Genomic DNA, 20,881 nt, shown 5'->3' with positions numbered 1-20,881 from the left:
CTGGCTCTCCTTCATCCATTTTACTTGTCACATCCTCAAAAAATTCCAGAAGATTAGTCAAGCAGGATTTCCCCTTCATAAATCCATGCTGACTTGGACCAATCCTTTTACTGCTATCCAAATGTGCCGTTATTACCTCTTTAATAATTGACTCCAGCATCTTCCCCACCACTGATGTCAGGCTAACTGGTCTATAATTCCCAGTTTTCTCTCTCTTTCCTTTCTTGTAAAGTGGGATAACATTAGCTACCCTCCAATCCACAGGAACTGATCCTAAATCTATAGAACATTGGAAGATGATCACCAATGCGTCCACGATTTCTAGAGCCACCTCCTTGAGTACCCTGGGATGTAGACCATCAGGCCCTGGGGATTTTTCAGCCTTCAGTCCCTTCAGTCAACCCAATACTCTTTCTCACCTAATGCAAATTTCTTTCAGTTCCTCTGTCTCCCTAGATCCTCTGTCCTCTAGTACATCTGGGAGATTGTGTCTTCCTTAGTGAAGACAGAACCAAAGTACCTGTTGAATTCATCTGCCATTTCCTTGTTCCCCGTAATAATTTCACCTGTTTCTGCCTTCAAGGGATCCACATTTGTCTTTACTAATCTTTTTCTCTTAACATACCGAAATAAGCTTTTACTATCCTTCTTTATAATCTTGGCGAGCCTACCTTCGTACTTAGACAAAAAATGCTGGAGTAACTCAACATTGTCAGGCAGCATCTCTGGAGAGAAGGAATGGGTGATGTTTTGGGTCGAGACCCTTCTTCAGACTGATGTCAGGGGAGGGGGCAGGACAAAGATAGGATGTAGTCGGAGACAGGAAGACTAGTGGGAGAACTGGGGAGGGAATAGAGAGGGAAAGCAGGGACTATCTGAAGTTAGAGAAGTCAATGTTCATACCGCTGGGGTGTAAACTACCCAAGTGAAATATGAGGTGCTGTTCCTCCAATTTGCGCTGGGCCTCACTCTGACAATGGAGGAGGCCCAGGACAGAAAAGTCAGATTGGGAATGGGAGGGGGAGTTGATGTGCTGAGCCACCGGGAGATCAGGTTGGTTAAGACTGACTGAGCGGAGGTGTCGAGTGAAACGATCTCCGAGCCAGCGCTTGGTCTTAATGCACCTTCGTATTTCATCTTATCACCCTGTATTGCCCATTTTGTTACCTTCTGATGTCCTTTGAATGTTTTCCAATCCTCTGGCTTCCCGCTACTCTTTGCTATGTTATACACATTTTCTTTTAGTTTTATACCGTCCCTAACTTCCCTTGTCAGCCATGGTTGCCTCTTACTCCCCTTAGAATCTTTCTTCCTCTTTGTATTGAAATGATCCTGCATCTTCTGGATTATGCCCAGAAATTCCTGCCATTGTTGTTCCATCGTCATTCCTGCTAGGATCCTTTTCCATTCAACCTTGGCCAGCTCCTCTCTCATGCCTTCATAGTCCCCTTTGTTCAACTGCAACACTGACATTTCTGATTTAACCTTCTCCCTCTCAAATTGCAGATTAAAACTCCTCATATTATGGTCTCTAACTCCTAGCGGTTCCTTTACCTTGAGTTCCCTTATTAAATCTGGTTCATTAGACAACACAAAATCCAGAATTGCCTTCTCTCTGGTAGGCTCCAGAACAAGCTGCTCCAAGAATCCATCTCGGAGGCATTCTACAAACTCCCTTTCTTGGGGTAAAGAACCAACCTGATTTTCCCAGTCTACCTGCATATTGAAATCTCCCGTAACTACAGTGGGATTGCCTTTGTTACATGCCAATTTTAACTCCTGCTGCAACTTGCACCCTATATCCAGGTTACTGTAGATAACTCCCATTAGTGTCTTCTCACCTTTACAATTCCTCAATTCTACCCACAGCGACTCTACATCGTCAGTCCTCATGCCACCTCTCGCAAGGGACTGAATTTCATCCCTCACCAACAGAGCTACCCCACCTCCTCTGCCCACCTGCCTGTCCTTTCTATTGGACGTATAACCCTGAATATTCAGTTCCCAGTCCCGATCCTCCTGCAGCCACGTCTCTGTAATCCCCACAATGTCATATCTACCAATCTCTAACTGAGTCTCAAACTCATCCACTTTACTTCTTGTACTTCGCGCATTCATACATAATACTTTTAATCCATTACTCACCTCACCTTTCACATCGATTCCTATTTCACTTGGCCATACTCTCCTGTCCCTTCGCGAGCTTTCTGTCCTGTTAATTCTGGGGTCTTTCTTAACTTTCCCTGTACTCTCTTTCCCTTTAACTCCATCCTTGCATTTCCAATTTGTCTCCAAATATGTCTCCAAAGGTTCAAACAGGTGTTTGGAAATGAGTGTGTTTGGAAGTGGAACTTTTACGCAAAATTTTTCTTTTTTTTTGAGTGTTTTTTCTTTTTACTTGCAGAGTTTCTTGTGTAATGTATAATTTATGTTTATGTGTTGTTTCAATATGCTGCTGCAAACAAGATTGCACCCCTCCTTACTTGGGCAATGAACCCAACAGCACTTGATGGTTTCAGAACTTGTTCATTTAAAATGAAGACCAACACAAAAAGCTGAAGTAACTCAGCGGGTCAGGCAGCATCTCTGGAGAAAAGGAAAAGGTGACGTTTTGGGTCGAGAACATTTAAAAGTTAATTTAACAACCTTAGATTAAAATTAAGGTCAGGCACACAATATTAATACGTCAGAAAATTATTATTCACTCACAACTAGCTGAGACTAAGGGAAGAAGATCACATCACAGTCGGCTGCTCATCAAAGGCATTAATAGAAGAAATTCAAAATGTTTCAGAATAAGATGGAATTGACCAAAGGCACATTAGCATGTCAATGCACGAGATGTTATGAACTCGTAATTGACAGCCTTAGTAATGGAAATATAATGGTAGACCCAAAATGCTTGAGTAGCTCAGCGGGACAGGCAGCATCTATGGAGATAAGGAATGGGTGACGTTTCGGGTCGAGACCCTTCTTCATATTATGGTAATATATAATAAAACATGCATAAGTTACCAGTCTTGGATATTGAAAGTGTCGTTGGTTTGCTATTATTAAGAAATACCAAGCAAGAGCCTAGTTACTAGGATTAACTAATTTAATTATTGTGCTTATGTTTCAGATTCTGCTGATTTGATATTGTGTATCATATTATTTTCATTTTGTTCACAAGCACAAAACCAGAGGTTCTGACAAGAAGTTACATCCACCTTGGGTACATAGAGTTGGGTACATAGGACAATCAAATGGAGATAATGTTCTCATTAAATTTGAAAATCCAAGGCCTGCCTGGTAAATTCCAATACATTTTGAATGGTCCCAGCTCAAGATGTCACCTGTCTATTTGCTCCAGAGATGCTGCCTTAAATGCTGAGTTACTGCATTTTGTATCTATCTTTGATATAAACCAGCTTTTGCTGTTCCTTTTTATTATATTTCATTTTACGATTTCTGTGAAGGAAATGGATTTATCTGATTCTTTAAATAACTTGCACTGGGTACAAATTGTAATTTCTGGTGTAGCTCTTTGCAGTTTTTTTGTGAGACTTGGCATTAAAATGTCTGACCTCCTGCATAGATCACCTGTTGAGAACATTCTGTGTGAACAAAGCAAGACTGATCATCAACCATCTGCATTCTTTAAAGATATCAGTTTGTTATTCCCTCCAGCAGAGTATTCACATCTGCCATGTCAAGGCTGTAACCCTGGAGTTTAGTAAAATAGGAGCTGATAGCATTGACACAGATAAAATTCCGAGGACCTAAATGATTAGTTCAATTGTGTGGCATGGTCTCAGCAAAAGGGTCGGCCATTTTGGATTTAGGTGAGAAATTTCTTTACACAGAAATTTGTAAACATTTGGAATTCTCTATCCCAAGTGGGTATGAATGTTGGATCGTTGAATATATTCCGAGTTAAGATTGATAGATCTTTCAATACTTATAGGATTGGAGCTTTAAATTGCAAATGAATGAGGGAAAGGATCATATTCAATGGCAGGGCAAAAATATTCCCTCAGTATGTTATCAATCAGATTTTACACGGTGTATGGCCCATATTTTGAATAATGTCTGCTGGGTGCTGATTTCCAAAGATATTTTTGATATTTGTTTTGAAAATTGGTTCCATTCATTCATTTTTATCCTATGCCAAAGGGCTTTACCTTACCACATTCATTTAAAAATGCCATTATTAAATGGCATTAAAGCCAACCTTCTGTTTGAAGAAGGGTCCTGGCCCAAAATGTCACCTATTCTGTATTTAAGTGCACTACAGAGATCCCATTTGTAAGTATATCATGACAGAATTTAATCAAGGTTTGAATATTAAAGAATGGATATAAGGATAGGGCAGGAAAATGGTAGGAGGTAAATGATCAGCTGTGATCTTGTTGAGTGGTGAAGCAGGTGCAAGGGATCAGATGGCCTACTCCTCTGTTTCCCACATTCTTATGTTACATTAAGTAGACAGTGTTAAACATGCTCCCAGCAAAACAAATTTGGATTTAAGAACAGATCCCTTTTTGAAGAGGGGTGAATGGTGCTGTCAAAGACGGCTCTGCCATTTAATAAGATTGCAGCTGCTCTGATTGAAAGCAAAACTCTGCATTCCTGGTAATATTTCACTTTTTCTGAACACGAATCCATCTGGTTCTTTCTTTAAACGTACTGTTTCCACTGCCCTTTAAGGAAGAGAGTTTCAAAGACTCTTGATCTTTTAAGAGGAAATAAAATCTCTTCATCTCTGAGTTAAATATGTGATTCCTCAATTTTAAACACTGATTTCCCCCAGCACTGGAGTTCAATGCTATATTTCTGCAGTTACAGTATATCCTTCTCCCTCCTGTCTGGCAATTCACCACGGTTTTGTATTTCTACCCTGAATTTACTAGGAACTCCTATGCCATTTGCAAGTTGGATACCATCTGCAATATCCAAGTCTTGATCTTATAGATTTTGCAGATTTGATTAATAATTACTTTCCCCGAATGATATTGCTTAAAACCCTGTCACAAATGCTATACTGAAGGTTGCAGCTGTACCTGCCAAATGGGCAAGTAACAATTAGCATGCCTTAATGTGTTAATCGTGTAGAGCAGTTGTGATCAATTTGAATGCTTTGCCTTTAATTACCTATTTTTATTTAATGCCTGTACTTTGATCAAAACTCAGTCTCAGCTGGTTTGTGTCGAAGGAGTAATTATTTTTATGGTGCCGTGGGCAGCAGTATATTAATCTGTGCGGCTGCAAGAAACTACCTGCTGCCTCCTGGGAATTTTCTTTGACGTAAATGTGCTGCAATCAGGGCAGAATACAAAGCGCGACCAGAATCTTCTCTGTTCATATTTTGTTTATTTTTGTACATCCTGATCTTGCAGGACGGTTAAAGCTTTCCAAGAGCGTCTGAATATAAAAAATGTTGACCAAGGCAGTGGTTTGCTGATTATTATTTTATTCATGTCACATGCCAGTGATGTGATGTGCCTGGAATGATTTATATCACTGCAATGCGTGTTCAATATTTAAAAAAAATTCTTATGGAGTGCTCTTCCACATGGAGGATGCATTTAATTTTTTTTTTTTATCAGCAAACGTCTAATTAACAAAGTAATTAACATGGGCGCACAGTTGTATGATTAAGATTGGAAGGATAATTATTCTAATGTGAGGGATGCTGATGTCGGAGTAGATTAGCTGTATTCGGAAGACTCGCCAGCTTTGCAGCTGTAAACAAACTGTGGGGAGGCCAGGGTCACACACTGTGCAGTGTGGGAGCCACCAGGCAACTGCACCATTATGAGCACTGCAGATTGGCTGGAAATAGTTCAACAATGCAGCTTTCATTCGCATGCCTTTCCACGCCGCTCGAGGTTGAAATGCTGACGAACCCATTTGTATCTGTTTCCCCATGGAGAGAAGCTGCTCTGACATCTAATTTTGCCCTTGTTGTTTATTTGTCCCCTCCTGATAACACAAATTTTCATCTATCCATTTACATTTTAATTGGAAGCTGCTCCATTTGAGGAGAAGAGGTGGAATGTGCAATTCTGTGGTGGGGCAGGTGATTTGTTTTCCCCTGATCTGCTTTTATTTTTAACCTGGTTGTGTTTTTTTTTAATGCAAACATTTTCCAACGAGAACTTGCACCTGCTTTTAAAGCAAGAACAAAACGTGAGGTTGCATCTGCAAAACATTAAAGTCGTTTTGATCAAAACAAATAGCACCAAACAGAAATGACCTTTGAGACATGCCATATTCTAGGTGCATGAGGGGGTCGGCCATCTTGGCATCCAGCTCCCTGGATCAATAGACTAGCACCAGGCAACCTGCAGCAACAACAGACTGGTTTTATAATTGCATCCTCAGAGGAAGGCTTTGGGGACAAGCAAATCATTTGAGTGTAAATTTCATGATCCTGTCAATAGGTACAATTTATTCCACCCATGTTTCATTTCAGGCTTTTTAAAAATTGGTTTGAGGGTTAATTCCAGATTGACGTAGACACTGGAATAAAAGAATGTTAAACAGGATATGCATTTTCCTGGTAAATGTTGGAGCTGTTGAGCAGTTTAGGCAGCATCCAGGGAGAGAGAAGCAGAGTAAATGCTTTAGGTCGGTGATATTTTATCAACAGGCCAATTCTCTGAATACATTCAAGAGAGAGCTGGATAGAGCTCTTAAGGATAGCGGAGTCAGGGGGTATGGGGAGAAAGTAGGAACGGGGTACTGATTGAGAATGATCAGCCATGATCACATTGAATGGTGGTGCTGGCTCGAAGGGCTGAATGGCCTACTCCTGCACCTATTGTCTATTGTCTATAATATTAGGAAGGGTCTAATGGAACGTCTTTGACTTGATACTCGCTGGAATTTAGAAGACTGAGGGGGGATCTTATTGAAACATATAAAATTCTTAAGGGGTTGGAGAGGCTTGATGCGGGAAGATTGTTCCCGATGTTGGGGAAGTCCAGAACCAGGGGTCACAGCTTAAGGATAAGGGGGAAGTCTTTTAGGACCGAGATGAGAAAACATTTCTTCACACAGAGAGTGGTGAGTCTGTGGAATTCTCTGCCACAGAAGGTAGTTGAGGCCAGTTCATTGGCTATATTTAAGAGGGACTTAGATGTGGCCCTTGTGGCTAAAGAGATCAGGGGGTATGGAGAGAAGGCAGGTACAGGTTACTGAGCTGGATGATCAGCCATGATCATATTGAATGGCGGTGCAGGCTCGAAGGGCCGAATGGCCTACTCCTGCACCTATTTTCTATGTTTCTATGATTGACTCCTCTCGCTTTTCATTTTTCTTTGTGTTACCCAACGTGCTTTCAAACCCATGGCTATGTTTCTATGTTTCTATGATTGACTCCTCTCGCTTTTCATTTTTCTTTGTGTTACCCAACGTGCTTTCAAACCCATGGCTGCGTTGTTCAGAGTGTAGATAGACACAAAATGCTGGAGTAACTCTGGGACAGGCAGCATCTCTGGAGAGAAGGAATGGGTGACGTTCGGGTTGAGCCCCTTTAGACTGAGAGTTGGAGAGGGAGACTGGAGATATGGAAGGGTAAGGTGTGAAAACGACAGATCAAAGCAGACGACAATCAAGGAAATGTAGAATGGTTCATTGTTGGCTGAGGGGAAGGTGACAACGAGGCATACAAACAGACACCTGATGAGAACAGGTGTCAGAGGTTATGGGGAGAAGGCAGGAGAATGGTGTTAGGAGGGAGACAGATCAGTCATGATTGAATGGCGGAGTAGACTTGATGGGCCGAATGGCGTAATTCTGCTCCTATCACTTATTTTATGATCTTGTGTTACAGTAAAATTAATCAGGAGGACAATGAAACATGTTGGATATCTAGAGTGGGGGAGGGGCAGAGAGAGAGGGAAAGCAAGGGTTACTTGAAGTTGGATAAATCAATATTCATACCACTGGGGTGTAAGCTAACCAAGTGAAATATGTGGCGCTGTTCCTCCAATTTGTGTTGGGCCTCATTCTGACAGTGGAAGAGGCCCAGGACAGAAAGTAGATGCTACTGTGGGATGTGGGTGTTGATGGAGAGGCCTGCCTATATTGGCCATCCCTAACTGTGAAACTGGTGATGAAGTTTGCTTGAGGTGTTGCTGACTAATTCGGATGATCTCCCACGTGCTGTTGGGTAGGGTTCAAGGATGATGATCGAGCTCTGAAAAATGTCCACGCAAGCCTGATGTGTTACCCGCTGAACTCTCAAGCCATGTCTGTTGACCTTCTGTGGGGTAAAGGTTTTGGGTCTGGAGGTACCGTTGGAGATGTCTCAGGCACGGGTATCAGTTTCCCAATCGTTGATCGTTGACCTTGTTGGCTAAATGTACGTTGTGATTAATTTAGGAGATGTCACAAAAAGGTAAATCGTACGCTTGAAACCCATGTATTCAAACATGATTTTTGTTTTCTTTTTCCAGCAAGGAAAACCTTTCGTATATGACAAAGTGTTTACTCCGAACACATCCCAGGAACAAGTTTACAATGTGTGTGCCAAGCAGATTGTTAAAGGTGGGTGCTGTGGACTATTGCTTATATGAAACCATTTTGTGGCATGGAAAAAGAGCACATTGTGAACCTTGAACTTCAATGTCTGCTGTAGTAGCTTTTGCTGGAAATCCCTTGCTTTCCAGTCTTTAATAATGTTTTATGCCGGTGATTTATGTATTGTGTAAATATTTTATGTAAACTCGTATTTGTCATTTCAAGGGTGGAATTTCAGCTTTTTTCTCACAAAAATGTTCTGTAAATTAATATTTGTAGGTTAAAGTGTGGAATTTCAGATTTTCTCTCGCAAAACTGTTCTGTACAAGAGTCTTGTATGACTGGAGGATGGGAAAAACCAACTAAACATAGCCACAAGTCAGGCCACCTGAATCTGAAGGACCAAAGAGATTGCCCAAGTGAAAGAACATTGAGTTCTTTGAGACCCTTTCTCTTCTGGTGGAATGGGGATAAATCTGACTGTTATTTGGAGAAATCAAAAGTTTTGAATAAGTATTTCACCCAAATACATAATTTGAGATGTACAGATTCAGTATTTTAATGGGATTGTCCCCGGGGTTTCCTGGAGATGTGAGATCCTGTGTTGCGGGATACATGTGAAAATAGGAGCAAGATCAGGCAATCTGGTCCTTCACACCTGCACTGCCATTCAATATGATCCCGGGCTCAATTCCTCTTCTATGCCAGTCTATGTAGCCCTGAATTCCCTGGTCTTACAACATTTGATTGATCCCCTCTTTTAGTGCCTGCAATGATCTAGTCACCACCACCATTCTAGGGATAGACCACCTTTATGAGGAGAAATTCTTATGCACTTCAGTTTAATTGGTGGAGCATACTGACAGATTCACCAGGTAGAATCCATCAGCGAGTTTTTTGTTGGCGAGCATTGTGTCCAGAACTTTGCATTTACCAGAATGAAAGCTAACGTTTTGTTGCATAACTTAAGGTGAGAACACAGACATAGAAATCCCTCAAAATCGCTGCTGTCACCCCCATTCTGAAAAAACCTGGTCTAAACCCTGACACCCCAAACAACTTCAGACCAATCTCCAACCTACCCTTTCTGTCCAAAGTTTTGGAACGTGCTGTAGCTTCCCAACTAAAATACCACCTCTCTACCAATAACCTGTATGAAACTTTCCAATCTGGATTCCGCTCAAACCACTGTACTGAAACTGCGCTCCTCAAAATCACAAACGACATTCTCCTCTCCTCCGACGCTGGCAACCTCAACATCCTCATCCTACTTGACCTCAGCGCCGCCTTTGACACCATAAATCACTCCATTCTCCTCACCCGACTTGAAACCTCCCTTAACATCACCGGCACAGCCCTATCCTGGTTTAAATCTTACCTCTCTGACAGACACCAGTTCATCTCCATTAACAACTGTAAATCCCCCACCGCTCCCCTCCCCCAAGGTGTCCCCCAAGGCTCAGTCCTTGGCCCCCTCCTCTTCATCCTCTACCTGTTCCCCCTTGGTCAATTAATCCGCCGTCATGGTCTCAACTTCCACTGCTTCGCCGATGATATCCAGCTCCTCATCTCCACCAAGTCAATCTCCTCCACCACACACTACACTGACAAACTGCATTACTGAAATAAAATCTTGGCTTCAATCAAACTTCCTCAAACTCAATTGCAACAAATCTGAAATCATCATCATTGGTCCAAAAATGCTCACCAAATCCACCCAAAACTTCATCCTCAACATTGATGGTCTCCCAGTATCCACCTCACCTCACATCCGGAATCTTGGAATCATCCTTGATCAAACCCTCTCCTTCGACAAACACATCAAACACATCACAAAGACAGCCTTCTTCCACCTCAAAAACATTGCCCGTCTCCGTCCATCCCTCTCCTCCACAGCTGCAGAAACCCTCATCCACGCCTTCATCACCTCCCGTCTGGACTACTGCAACAGCCTCCTCTATGGCGCACCCTCAAAAATCATCAATAAACTTCAATACATTCAAAACTCTGCTGCCCGTCTACTCACACACACCTCGATCCGTGACCATATCACCCCCGTCCTTTATAAACTCCACTGGCTCCCCATCCCCCAGAGAATCCAGTACAAAATCCTCCTCATAACCTACAAAGCCCTCCATAACCTGGCCCCATCCTACCTGACCGACCTCCTCCACAGGCACACTCCCACCTGCACCCTCCGCTCTGCCGCTGCCAATCTCCTATCCCCCCACATCCGGACCAAACTCAGATCCTGGGGGGACAGGGCTTTCTCCATCGCTGCTCCCACCCTATGGAACTTACTACCCCAAACCGTTAGAGACTCCCCCACACTCACCACATTCAAAACATCGCTGAAGTCTCACCTGTTCAGTACTGCCTTCAACCACTGAAGGTCACCTCACCTACTGTCTCCTTTCTCTGTTCATTTATTTATTTACTTATTTATCTATTTATTAATTTCCCTATGTTCTCAAAATCTCTGTAAAGCGTCTTTGAGTATATGAAAAGCGCTATATAAATAAAATGTATTATTATTATTATTATTATAGAAAATAGGTGCAGGAGTAGGTCATTCGGCCCTTCGAGCCAGCACCGCCATTCAATATGATCATGGCTGATCATCCAAAATCAGTACCCTGTTCCTGCTTTTACTCCATATCCCTTGATTTTCTTAGCCCTAAGAGCAAAATCTAACTCTCTCTTGAAAACATCCAGTGAATTAGCCTCCACTGTCTTCTGTGGCAGAGAATTCAACAGATTCACAACTCTCTGGGTGAAAATGTTTTTCCTCATCTCAGTCATAAATGGCCTGCCCCTTTTTCTTAAACTGTGACCCCGAGTTCTGGACTCCCCCAACATGGGGAACATTTTTCCTGCATCTGCCATGTCCAATTTTATATGTTTCTATAAAATCCCCTGTCATCCTTCTAAATTGCAGCGAAAACAAGCCCAGCCAACCCATTCTTTCATCATGCGTCAGTCCCGGCATCCCGGGAATTAACCTGGTGAACCTGCACTGCACTCCCTGGAACCTGCACTGCACTTCCTGGAGGGGGGAAAGATTTAATAGGAAGGTCTTTTTTTTACACGAAGGGTGATGGGTGTATGCAAAGAGCTATCAGAGGAAGTAATTGAGGCAGATACTATTGTGACATTTAGACATATACATGGATAGGATAGGTTTAGAGAGATATGGGCCAAATGCAAGCAGGTGGGACTAGTGTAGATGGGGCATCTTGGGCAAGTTGGGCCAAAGGGCCTGTTTTCACGCCGTATGACCCCATAACTCTATGACTATAACTCTTTGAATTAATTGGGATTTCCAAGGTACACTGCAGCTAGATCAATTAGGGGGGAAGAAAAAAGAATATGCGGAAACGTTGAAAAACAGAGAAAACAAAAAGGGACACAAGGTAACTTTAAAGTATTGAATAGTCTAGATCTGGATTTTACCACCTGGATATGGTGGAGTGAAGATTTAAAGAGGAATTACACAAGAAATTGAATTTGAAAACGAGAATAGGGAGAAGTTGAAGAATAATTGGATTACTTTTGCAAACTGCCAGAATCAACCTGATGGATTGCATGGCCTCCTCCTGAGTTGTGAGTTACTTCCCAATGGAATGATCATTTATTGTACAAATGAAGTGGTTTAAAATGGTTTAAAATTCTTGTGGCAGTTTACGATTACACCGACTTGCATAATGCCACTAATTTGCAATTTATTTCAGATGTGCTTGATGGTTACAATGGGACCATTTTTGCCTATGGTCAAACATCCTCCGGCAAAACACACACCATGGAGGTGAGTGGATGATGTATGCCTTGTGATGTATTCCTTCAAATGCAGAAACTATGATTGTCTGGAAATACATTCGACATGACTCATAGATAAATGAGAAAACCGAATCCAGTTTTCATCTTGTGCTCTTTATTGCTCTCTCCCTCCTAACTATGCATCTCGTTGCCACTTCAGCTTTTTAGTAATCGGATCTTCTATCGTCTTTGCTTATCACTTTTTTCTTGTGTTAAACCTGAACTTCCCTTGATCATTTGGGTGATATTTTGTGTATTGCACCACCTTGCTGCTTGATTAATCTCAAAGTGGTCTTTTCATAACAGGCCTAATCACTGGGTGGCAGTGCAGAGGTAGAGCTGCTGCCTTACAGCGCCAGAGATCTGAGTTCGTTCCTAACTATGGGCGCTGTCTGTACGGAGTTCGTACATTCTTCCTGTGACTGCATGGGTTTTCTCTGGGTGCTCCATTTTCCTCCCACACTCCAAAGACATGCAGGATTGTAGGTTAATTAGCTATGGTAAAATTTGTCACTTGTCTCATGTGCACAGGATAGTGCTAGTGTAGCACAGTAGATGCCGGTCAGAGCGGACTCTCTGGGCTGAAGAGCCTGTTTCCACTGTATCTCTAAAGTAATGTCTAAAGTCTAAAGAGAGTTGCACTGTAACATATTGGATTTGGTTAATTCAAGCTAGTGGCTCCTTGCAGGTGATAGGCTTGTTATCCTTTACATTCCTTTTTTCTTGATGCCAATTTTTCACTTGTCAATTTTTCGTTTTGTCATGCCTTTGATTAAAAATAACCCACATTTTCACCCAGCTTGTTGGATGATTCTGGCACGACCAAACCAACGCATGATTTGAGACTGATGGCCAGGACAGGTTTAGAGGGATATGGGCCAAATGCAGGCAGGTGGGACTAGTGTAGATGGGACATGCTGGCCAGTATGAGCAAGTTGGATAGAAGGGCCTGTTCCAACCCTGTGAGACTATGACTCTATGGTGGCCTCCTCAGCCAAGGCAACGACTTAGCGAGTTCCTCTATATCTAATGTTTCCAGTCTGACCATCTGGTCCCTCAGTTTATTTGTGCTCCACTCCTGGATTCAGCACTGAGTCCAGCAGCAGAGGCGAGGTGGTTATTGGATGTTCTGGCAATGTTTGGCCGCAGTTTTTGTTATTTTACTGACCAGGGTGGCAGAAGACATCAGTGGTCACCAGAAGACATCAGTGGAACGGTCAACAAGGATGATTTGGCCCAGTGGGTCTGCTTGAGCCTCTCGGATGCATCTTGCGACCGATGTCTGCAGGCGAACAAAATCCCTGGTGATTATTAATCACCATACTTGTGTCTGCTTTCAAAACTTCTTCTCAACAGGGTTCTCCCAGCATATTCTTTTTGTGCCTATGCACTAGAACGAGAGGTCAGGTTGGAAGTGCCACCATATCGTTCGTTACCAATGGTCCAACTGACCTGCATCACCTTCATGGAATACCCTCCTCAGCAGGTCTTCAGGAATCTACAGGAAGATGTACTTGTAGCGATTTGGAAAAACGGAGACATTGAGATGACAATAAATATGTTCAAATTTGCGCAAGGAATTGTAGGTGTCCAATGCATTGCACGCACAGTCAAAATATTCCTTTTGGCTTTATTTACAAAAATCATCAATTCTAAAGTTAAGATTAAATGGAAATTGGGGCTGCACTTTTGAGGTAAGGTGCCAAGAAAGTAATTGAAACAATGGTTGGAAATGTGTCAAGAGATCATCGGAAATGATTTTGGGAAGAAGGATCTGGAGGATGAATAGAGGCAATTGAAAAGTAAGGGTAAAGTAACTAATAAGCAGGCCGTTTCCTGTTTCACATGTAGACAGTATTTCCAAAGTATATGATTAAAATTCCGATTTGATGTTATAGTTGTCCATCTGCAGCATATCAATCAGATTTTAACTTCGTGTTTCCTTTTCTGGGATGTTAAGATATTCCTTTTAAAAATCAGCTAATTGATTCCTGCATTCCATTTTTAGATGCATTGGTGCTATCAGTTTAATTTAGAGATACAGTTTAGTTTAGTTCAGAGATACAGTGTGAAAACAGGCCCACCCAGTCTGCGCTAACCAGAGATTACCTGTATGCTATTCCTCATCCTACACACTAGGGACAATTTACAGAAACCAATTAACCTACAAACCTGCATGTCTTTGGAATGTGGGAGGAAATCGGAACGCCTGGAGAACATACAAACTCCGCACGTACAGCACCCGTGGTCAGAATCGAACCTGGGTCTCTGGCGCTGTCAGGCAGCAATGCTACCGCTACACCACTTGCCACCCTAAATGTGTTTGGTGGGAAAGTGAGTTTACGATACCAATAGCACTGGTGATACTGATATTGTGGTGACCTATTTCGATACCTTGTAGGCATGGATGGAGTAACTCTCCTTCCTTGGCCTCCGTTTCTCACCACCCTTTGTTGCCATACTCTGCACATTTTTTATTGCCGATGTACTCTTCATACCTTTCTTGATGCATTCGGGACCTGTTTTTTCCCCCTCTCCAGTCATTATTTCACACATGGATTTATGTGTTGTTAAAATATTAATGTTTATCAAAAATAGGGTGATGCTTTTTGCATTTGAGTAAATGATGCTTTTGCATTATACTTTAAATGTTAATATCTCAAGTGATTTTATTATTTTCAGGTGAATCCAATTTGTTCTAAAATGCATTGATAGGAAAATATATTTTACATCATTAAATAACAGGACTATTTTCATCTTTAAGACTGAATAATATTTGTATTTTGTTGATTTTTATATCTGCAGGGAAAACTTCATAATTCGCAGCTGATGGGCATTATTCCAAGGATAGCTCATGACATCTTTGATCACATCTACTCAATGGATGAGAATCTAGAATTTCACATCAAGGTAAATGTGCAGCAGCAGCTTTGTGAAGCCTTTCTTCAGTATTTGCTTTTGTGTCCATAGACTTGCGCAATATATCATCGAAATAAGCTCTGAACTACATAGACTTGGGAGCATTGGTTCTGTCTTTCTCGTTTATTATATTGTTTACATATTCTGTTGTGCTGCTGCAAGTATGAATTTCATTGTTCTGTCTGAGACATATGACAATAAAACACTCTTGACTTAACTCTGGATGCTAACCAAAAAGTCATAGCAGAATATAATAGAATATGCTCGATACAAAATGCTGGAGTAACTCAGCGGGACAGACAGCATCTCTGGAGAGAAGAAATGGATGTCGTTCCAGATCAAGACCTTTCTTCAGACTGAATATGCTGTTGTTTTGTTACCTAACATAATCTGGAAGTTCACCACACCTTGTATTCATTTAAATTGTTGACCAGTTTGCTTGCTTCCTTTTGTCATGCTTGTGTGTACATTTGTATCTCCATCAGCATTAGCTGGATATGAAAATAACAATTTTGTGTAATCTCCAGCAATTTGAACCAAATTTTGTTCCAGTGCAATAGCAGTCCAGATCTTTTAAGTTTTTCTTTATATTTAGTAATTGAGCTTTGATTTGTTCCACTTCCGCAATTTATCTTTGCATATCAACAAGGTCAAGTTACATCTATATACTAAAACTCTCGTTTGTTTGTTTGTTCCTGAACTACAGCCAAAACGGTACATGATAGAGCGACAATTTTAGGCCCATCTTACTCACCGTCGTCCCTTTGGTGCTAATTAAAGAGGTTTCATTGAAATTGGTGTTATTTTTTAAAAGTTATTCACATTTTAAAGTTTAAATCTACCTCCTAGGGAGGGGGGTTGAGGGGGATGGAGTGGGGGGAAGGGGGGGGGAGAGGAAGGGGAGGGAGGGGAGAAGGGAGGGGGTGGAGGGGGGGAATGGATGGAGGGTTGAGGAGGGGAGGGAGGGGGGAGGAGGGGAAGGGAGGGAGGGGGGGAGGGGGGAGAGGGGAGTGGGGGAGGAGGGAGTGGGGGAGGAGAGCGTGCTGCACCAATGCAGGAGAGGTTTGGGCCCAACGGGTCCACTTGGTCTAGCACGTAATTAATTCTCTATGGGATCTTTGAGCTCCATTTAAACACACATTATTCAGACAGTGGGACTGAAAACTTGAATGAAGTAAGGACATTTGGAAAAAGAGAAGCTGGCACATGTACATTGGTGCTCAATTTCCTCATTCATTCCTTTGTCAACTCTTAAACTATTAAAAAGCATCTGCCAACCTCTCTAATTCTACCCTTCATTCATTGTGAGGTTATCCAAACACGACTGTCTTGTTCCAACGTTTACTGTGCCACTTGCATATTGATCTGTGCAGGCTCCTAATTAATAACATACCAATTTAAAAAATCTTACCACATCCTACTACGGCTTCTTCCCTCTAACTCTGGCATCTCTGTTTTAGCATTCCCATTTTGGTAATCATCAGTAGGTACTGCTTTTAATTCCTTCCCAACTCTTAGCTTCTGTCTACTTTCCCTCTTTTAAGAAGTTCCTTCAAGCTAACTACTTTGACCAAGTATTTGCTCACATGCCTTATGATCTCTTAAACATTTTGGCGTGAAAGATAATGATTTTGCAATGATTTTTGGAAAATGTTATCATGTTAATGCCACTACATTAACACACATTGTTGTAAACTTTCAGATTATGTTAGGTAAAACAACAACATTTGATATACTTTGCTGTGACTTTTTGGTTAGCTTTACTGTGCAGACTTTAGAAATTGCGAATACATTTACCGGTGATCTCACGCTTCAGAAAAGGAACAGACATTATCTTCACATAACATTTTTGAAGCTTAAAACAGAATGGGGAGCAGAAAATAAATTAAATTTGTCAAATAAAATTCTTGAAGCCAGTGTGTGTTATCAGGCATTTATTCACAAAATGCTGGAGTAACTCAGCAGGTCAGGCAGCATCTCGGGAGAGAAGGAATGGGTGACGTTTCGGGTCGAGACCCTTCTTCAGACTGATGTCGGGGGTGGGACAAAGGAAGGATATAGGTGGAGACAGGAAGATAGAGGGAGATCTGGGAAGGAGGAGGGGAAGGGAGGGACAGAGGAGCTATCTGAAGTTGGAGAAGTCGACGTTCATACCACCGGGCCGCAAACTGCCCAGGCGAAATATGAGGTGCTGCTCCTCCAATTTCCGGCGGGCCTCACTATGGCACTGGAGGAGGCCCATGACAGAGAGGTCAGACTGGGAATGGGAGGGGGAGTTAAAGTGCTGGGCCACCGGGAGATCAGTTGCGTTAATGCGGACCGAGCGCAGGTGTTCAGCGAAGCGATCGCCGAGCCTGCGCTTGGTTTCGCCGATATAGATAAGTTGACATCTAGAGCAGCGGATGCAATAGATGAGGTTGGAGGAGGTGCAGGTGAACCTCTGTCTCACCTGGAAAGAATGTTTGGGTCCTTTGATGGAGTTGAGGGGGGAGGTAAAGGGACAGGTGTTGCATCTCGTGCGGTTGCAAGGGAAAGTGCCCGGGGTTAGGGTGGTTTGGGTAGGAAGGGACGAGTGGACCAGGGAGTTGCGGAGGGAACGGTCTCTGCGGAACGCAGAGAGGGGAGGGGATGGGAAGATATGGCCAGTGGTGGGGTCCTGTTGTAGGTGACGGAAATGTTGGTGGATAATATGTTGGATCCGCTGGCTGGTGGGGTGGAAGGTGAGAACGAGGGGGATCCTGTCCTTGTTGCGAGTGTGGGGATGGGGAGCAAGAGCGGAGCTGCGGGATGTAGAAGAGACCCTAGTGAGAGCCTCATCTATAATGGAGGAGGGGAAGCCCCGTGTTATCAGGCACTTTGAGCAACGTGCATTATAATTTCTACTTTGCAGTGAAAATGTAATTGCAATCTGAAATTGCATAGTAAAACCTCTGAAGAAATGAGATTATAGGTAATAATGGAGAACATGCATTGGTCTAATGAAATCAAAGGTAGCAACAACCTAACGGGATGTGTATATATGGATATAACATAACTGGTGTTTATGATTGTGGCACAAACTGGGAAATGACATTTTAATGCTTGATAGAAACTTACCTTGTTTTGGATGAAATACATTTTTTCGTAAGGTTATTATTTTATATAATATACTTTATGTTTTGTTATAGGTTTCCTATTTTGAAATCTATTTAGACAAAATCCGGGACTTGTTGGATGGTAAGAGATTTTTACCTTTGATGGTTTGTCAAAATAGAACCCCCCCCCCCCTCAATTATATAGCATTTTATCACCTATCTGAAACACTCTTTTACAACTCCACTAGTAGTGCGCGACATGAGATTTACCACACATGCTAAAAGAGATGGCATGAAAGGAAATATAATCACAGGAATAAAGAAAGGCTAGACGATGAAAGTCAGAGGAAAATGCATATTTTTCTGTCAGCAAAATGTATTGGTAACGATTAGCCACAATAGTATGGTGCAGATTTTGGATATTTCATTATTGTACAACATGGCAAGGCTATGAAAAAGATGGAGTTAAGAGTGAGAGGTAATTTTCATCTTGCTCATCTGATTAGAGCATTGTTTATTTAGCTTTGAAGCCACTTTCTCCTTGACCTATTTTACACAAGCATTGTGCTTATAGTGTTCATTGTATGTATTACCATTTATCTTAATTGTAATAATGTGGTGTACGCAATAAAAATGCCATTACATGAGAAAAGTAAAATCTTTCTTTTATAAATTGCACATATTCCAAATGATTCTTTATTTAACAAAAGAAGCAACAGAACATCTGACCAGAAAACATTTAATTTTGGATGTATTGCTTGGACTGAATATAAATTAAATAGATAAACCAAAGGAGAGATTATTTTTAAATTTTAAAACTAGTTAATTTGTTTCATTTTGTGTTACAGTTTCAAAAACAAACCTTTCAGTACATGAGGATAAAAACAGAGTACCTTTTGTTAAGGTAAGATATATCTAAATATTCTCCAATCTTTCGTGTTTTGCAATAAAGAATATGATGGTGGTTTGGCTCAGTCTAGTGCGGTCATTAATTCTCTATCCAAGTTACACTTGATCTGTCTAAATTTGCAAGGAATGGCAGCCATATTTAAATTTTGCTCAATGCATAATTAAAACATTTTATATTGAGTTGGCATCCTGCAAATATTACTCTTGCATCAGATTTACATGTGTATGTTTGGAATTTGACTGTCCATCATATGTCTTGATTTGAAAAAGAATCAGAGTTTTACAACTCTCTTTGCAAGTAAATTAGTAGATGAAGATTGATCCAGAAATATGTGCTGGTAAAATTAACTTTCATGACTAATATTTTGCATGGCTTGAGAAACCTGAAAGATCGAGGCAGATATTGATTGAGCAGATCTGCACTCTTCTGTTGTCTTACCATATACTGACATCTGACCCTCTTCTGTGATAGAATACCACCTGCCTTCCATAGGTATTAGTAATGGTTATTATTTTCCTGTGGACCGAGATACAATGAGAAACCTTTTTTGCCTGCAATCCATGCAAATTATGCCATACACACTTCCATCAAGGTGGGGCAAGAGATAAAGAGAAACCAAGTGCAAAATGCAGTTACAACTACACAGAAAGTGCAGATATATATTTTTTAAAGTGCAGGACCTCAACGAGTAGATTGGGAGATCAGAAATTCATCTTTGGCATCCAAGAGTTTGATAAAAGCCGGGAAGAAACTGTTCTTGAATCTGTGCTGTCAGGGTTGCGAGGTAATTATCTCAAGAGAGGAGGGAATAGTTCAGACTTCTTTTTCTGTTTCCACATGACATTGGGTTTCTAGTTCCACTCACCTGCAGTCTATTAAAATACTCTGAATCCCAAAAGTGATATTGCACCAATTTTTGGGAGAGTGCCATTGATGCATATTTTTTTCCATTTACAATTTGATGTAAAATCATGGCATATTCTATTCAATACAAAAGCAAAAATAGAAGTAGCTGATAATGAAAGGCGTTTAAATGAAAATTGAAAGAGCAAAATTGAATATGTTCATAGATTTTTATAAACACTCTAACATTGAATGGGTTCCGTATCCAGTGTGCTCATGCAGACTAGATAAGTAGTTGTAGATTTTAAGAAAGCACAGGATTTCCTGTGATAATGCCTGCTTAAGGTGGGGAAAAATTACTTTGGGATTACTGGTGCTATGTCATTACCCATTATTATTCAGTTACCGAGGCTAGGCTGCATTTAAACCATCTTTTAAGGTCTCAAATTCAAACTGTTATAAGCAGAGCCTGAGGTTAACTTGATTTAGTTATTGCTTCACTGCTTAATTTCTGGTAATGAAAGAAAATCAATACAAGGGCATTTGTAAGATATATATGGACTGGGATTACACTGATCATTTAAAACCAAGCTGCCTGTGTGCATTAGCTCAGGGGTATGCTGCTGCTTGAATTTAGCCAAACCATTCCCACAGACCTAGAATGCGTGCATCTTGACATGATGGATCTTCCATGTGAGCAAACTGCCAAACCGAGCATGAAACTCAGAGGGACAAAACAAAGGGACCATTTGGTTCAATGTACCTGTGCTGGTTCTTTAAACGAGCTATTAAGTTACTCACAGTTCCCTGC

The 20,881-nt window shown here is 41.4% G+C and overlaps 1 protein-coding gene across 1 annotated transcript in view; it reads left to right on the top strand.

Annotated features, from left to right (window-relative positions):
- kif5c (kinesin family member 5C) overlaps positions 1-20,881 on the top strand; it is a 130,869-nt gene that overhangs the window by 48,864 nt on the left and 61,124 nt on the right. The window contains exons 2-6 of the mRNA XM_078403358.1: positions 8,445-8,535; positions 12,240-12,313; positions 15,130-15,234; positions 18,411-18,459; positions 19,166-19,221. Of these exons, the coding sequence (XP_078259484.1) occupies positions 8,445-8,535; positions 12,240-12,313; positions 15,130-15,234; positions 18,411-18,459; positions 19,166-19,221 (375 nt within the window). The remainder of the gene's footprint in view (positions 1-8,444; positions 8,536-12,239; positions 12,314-15,129; positions 15,235-18,410; positions 18,460-19,165; positions 19,222-20,881) is intronic.

Source organism: Rhinoraja longicauda, chromosome 8, assembly GCF_053455715.1.
Source record: "Rhinoraja longicauda isolate Sanriku21f chromosome 8, sRhiLon1.1, whole genome shotgun sequence".
Lineage (NCBI taxonomy): Eukaryota > Metazoa > Chordata > Chondrichthyes > Rajiformes > Arhynchobatidae > Rhinoraja > Rhinoraja longicauda.
This window is presented reverse-complemented; position numbering and strand designations above follow the sequence as displayed.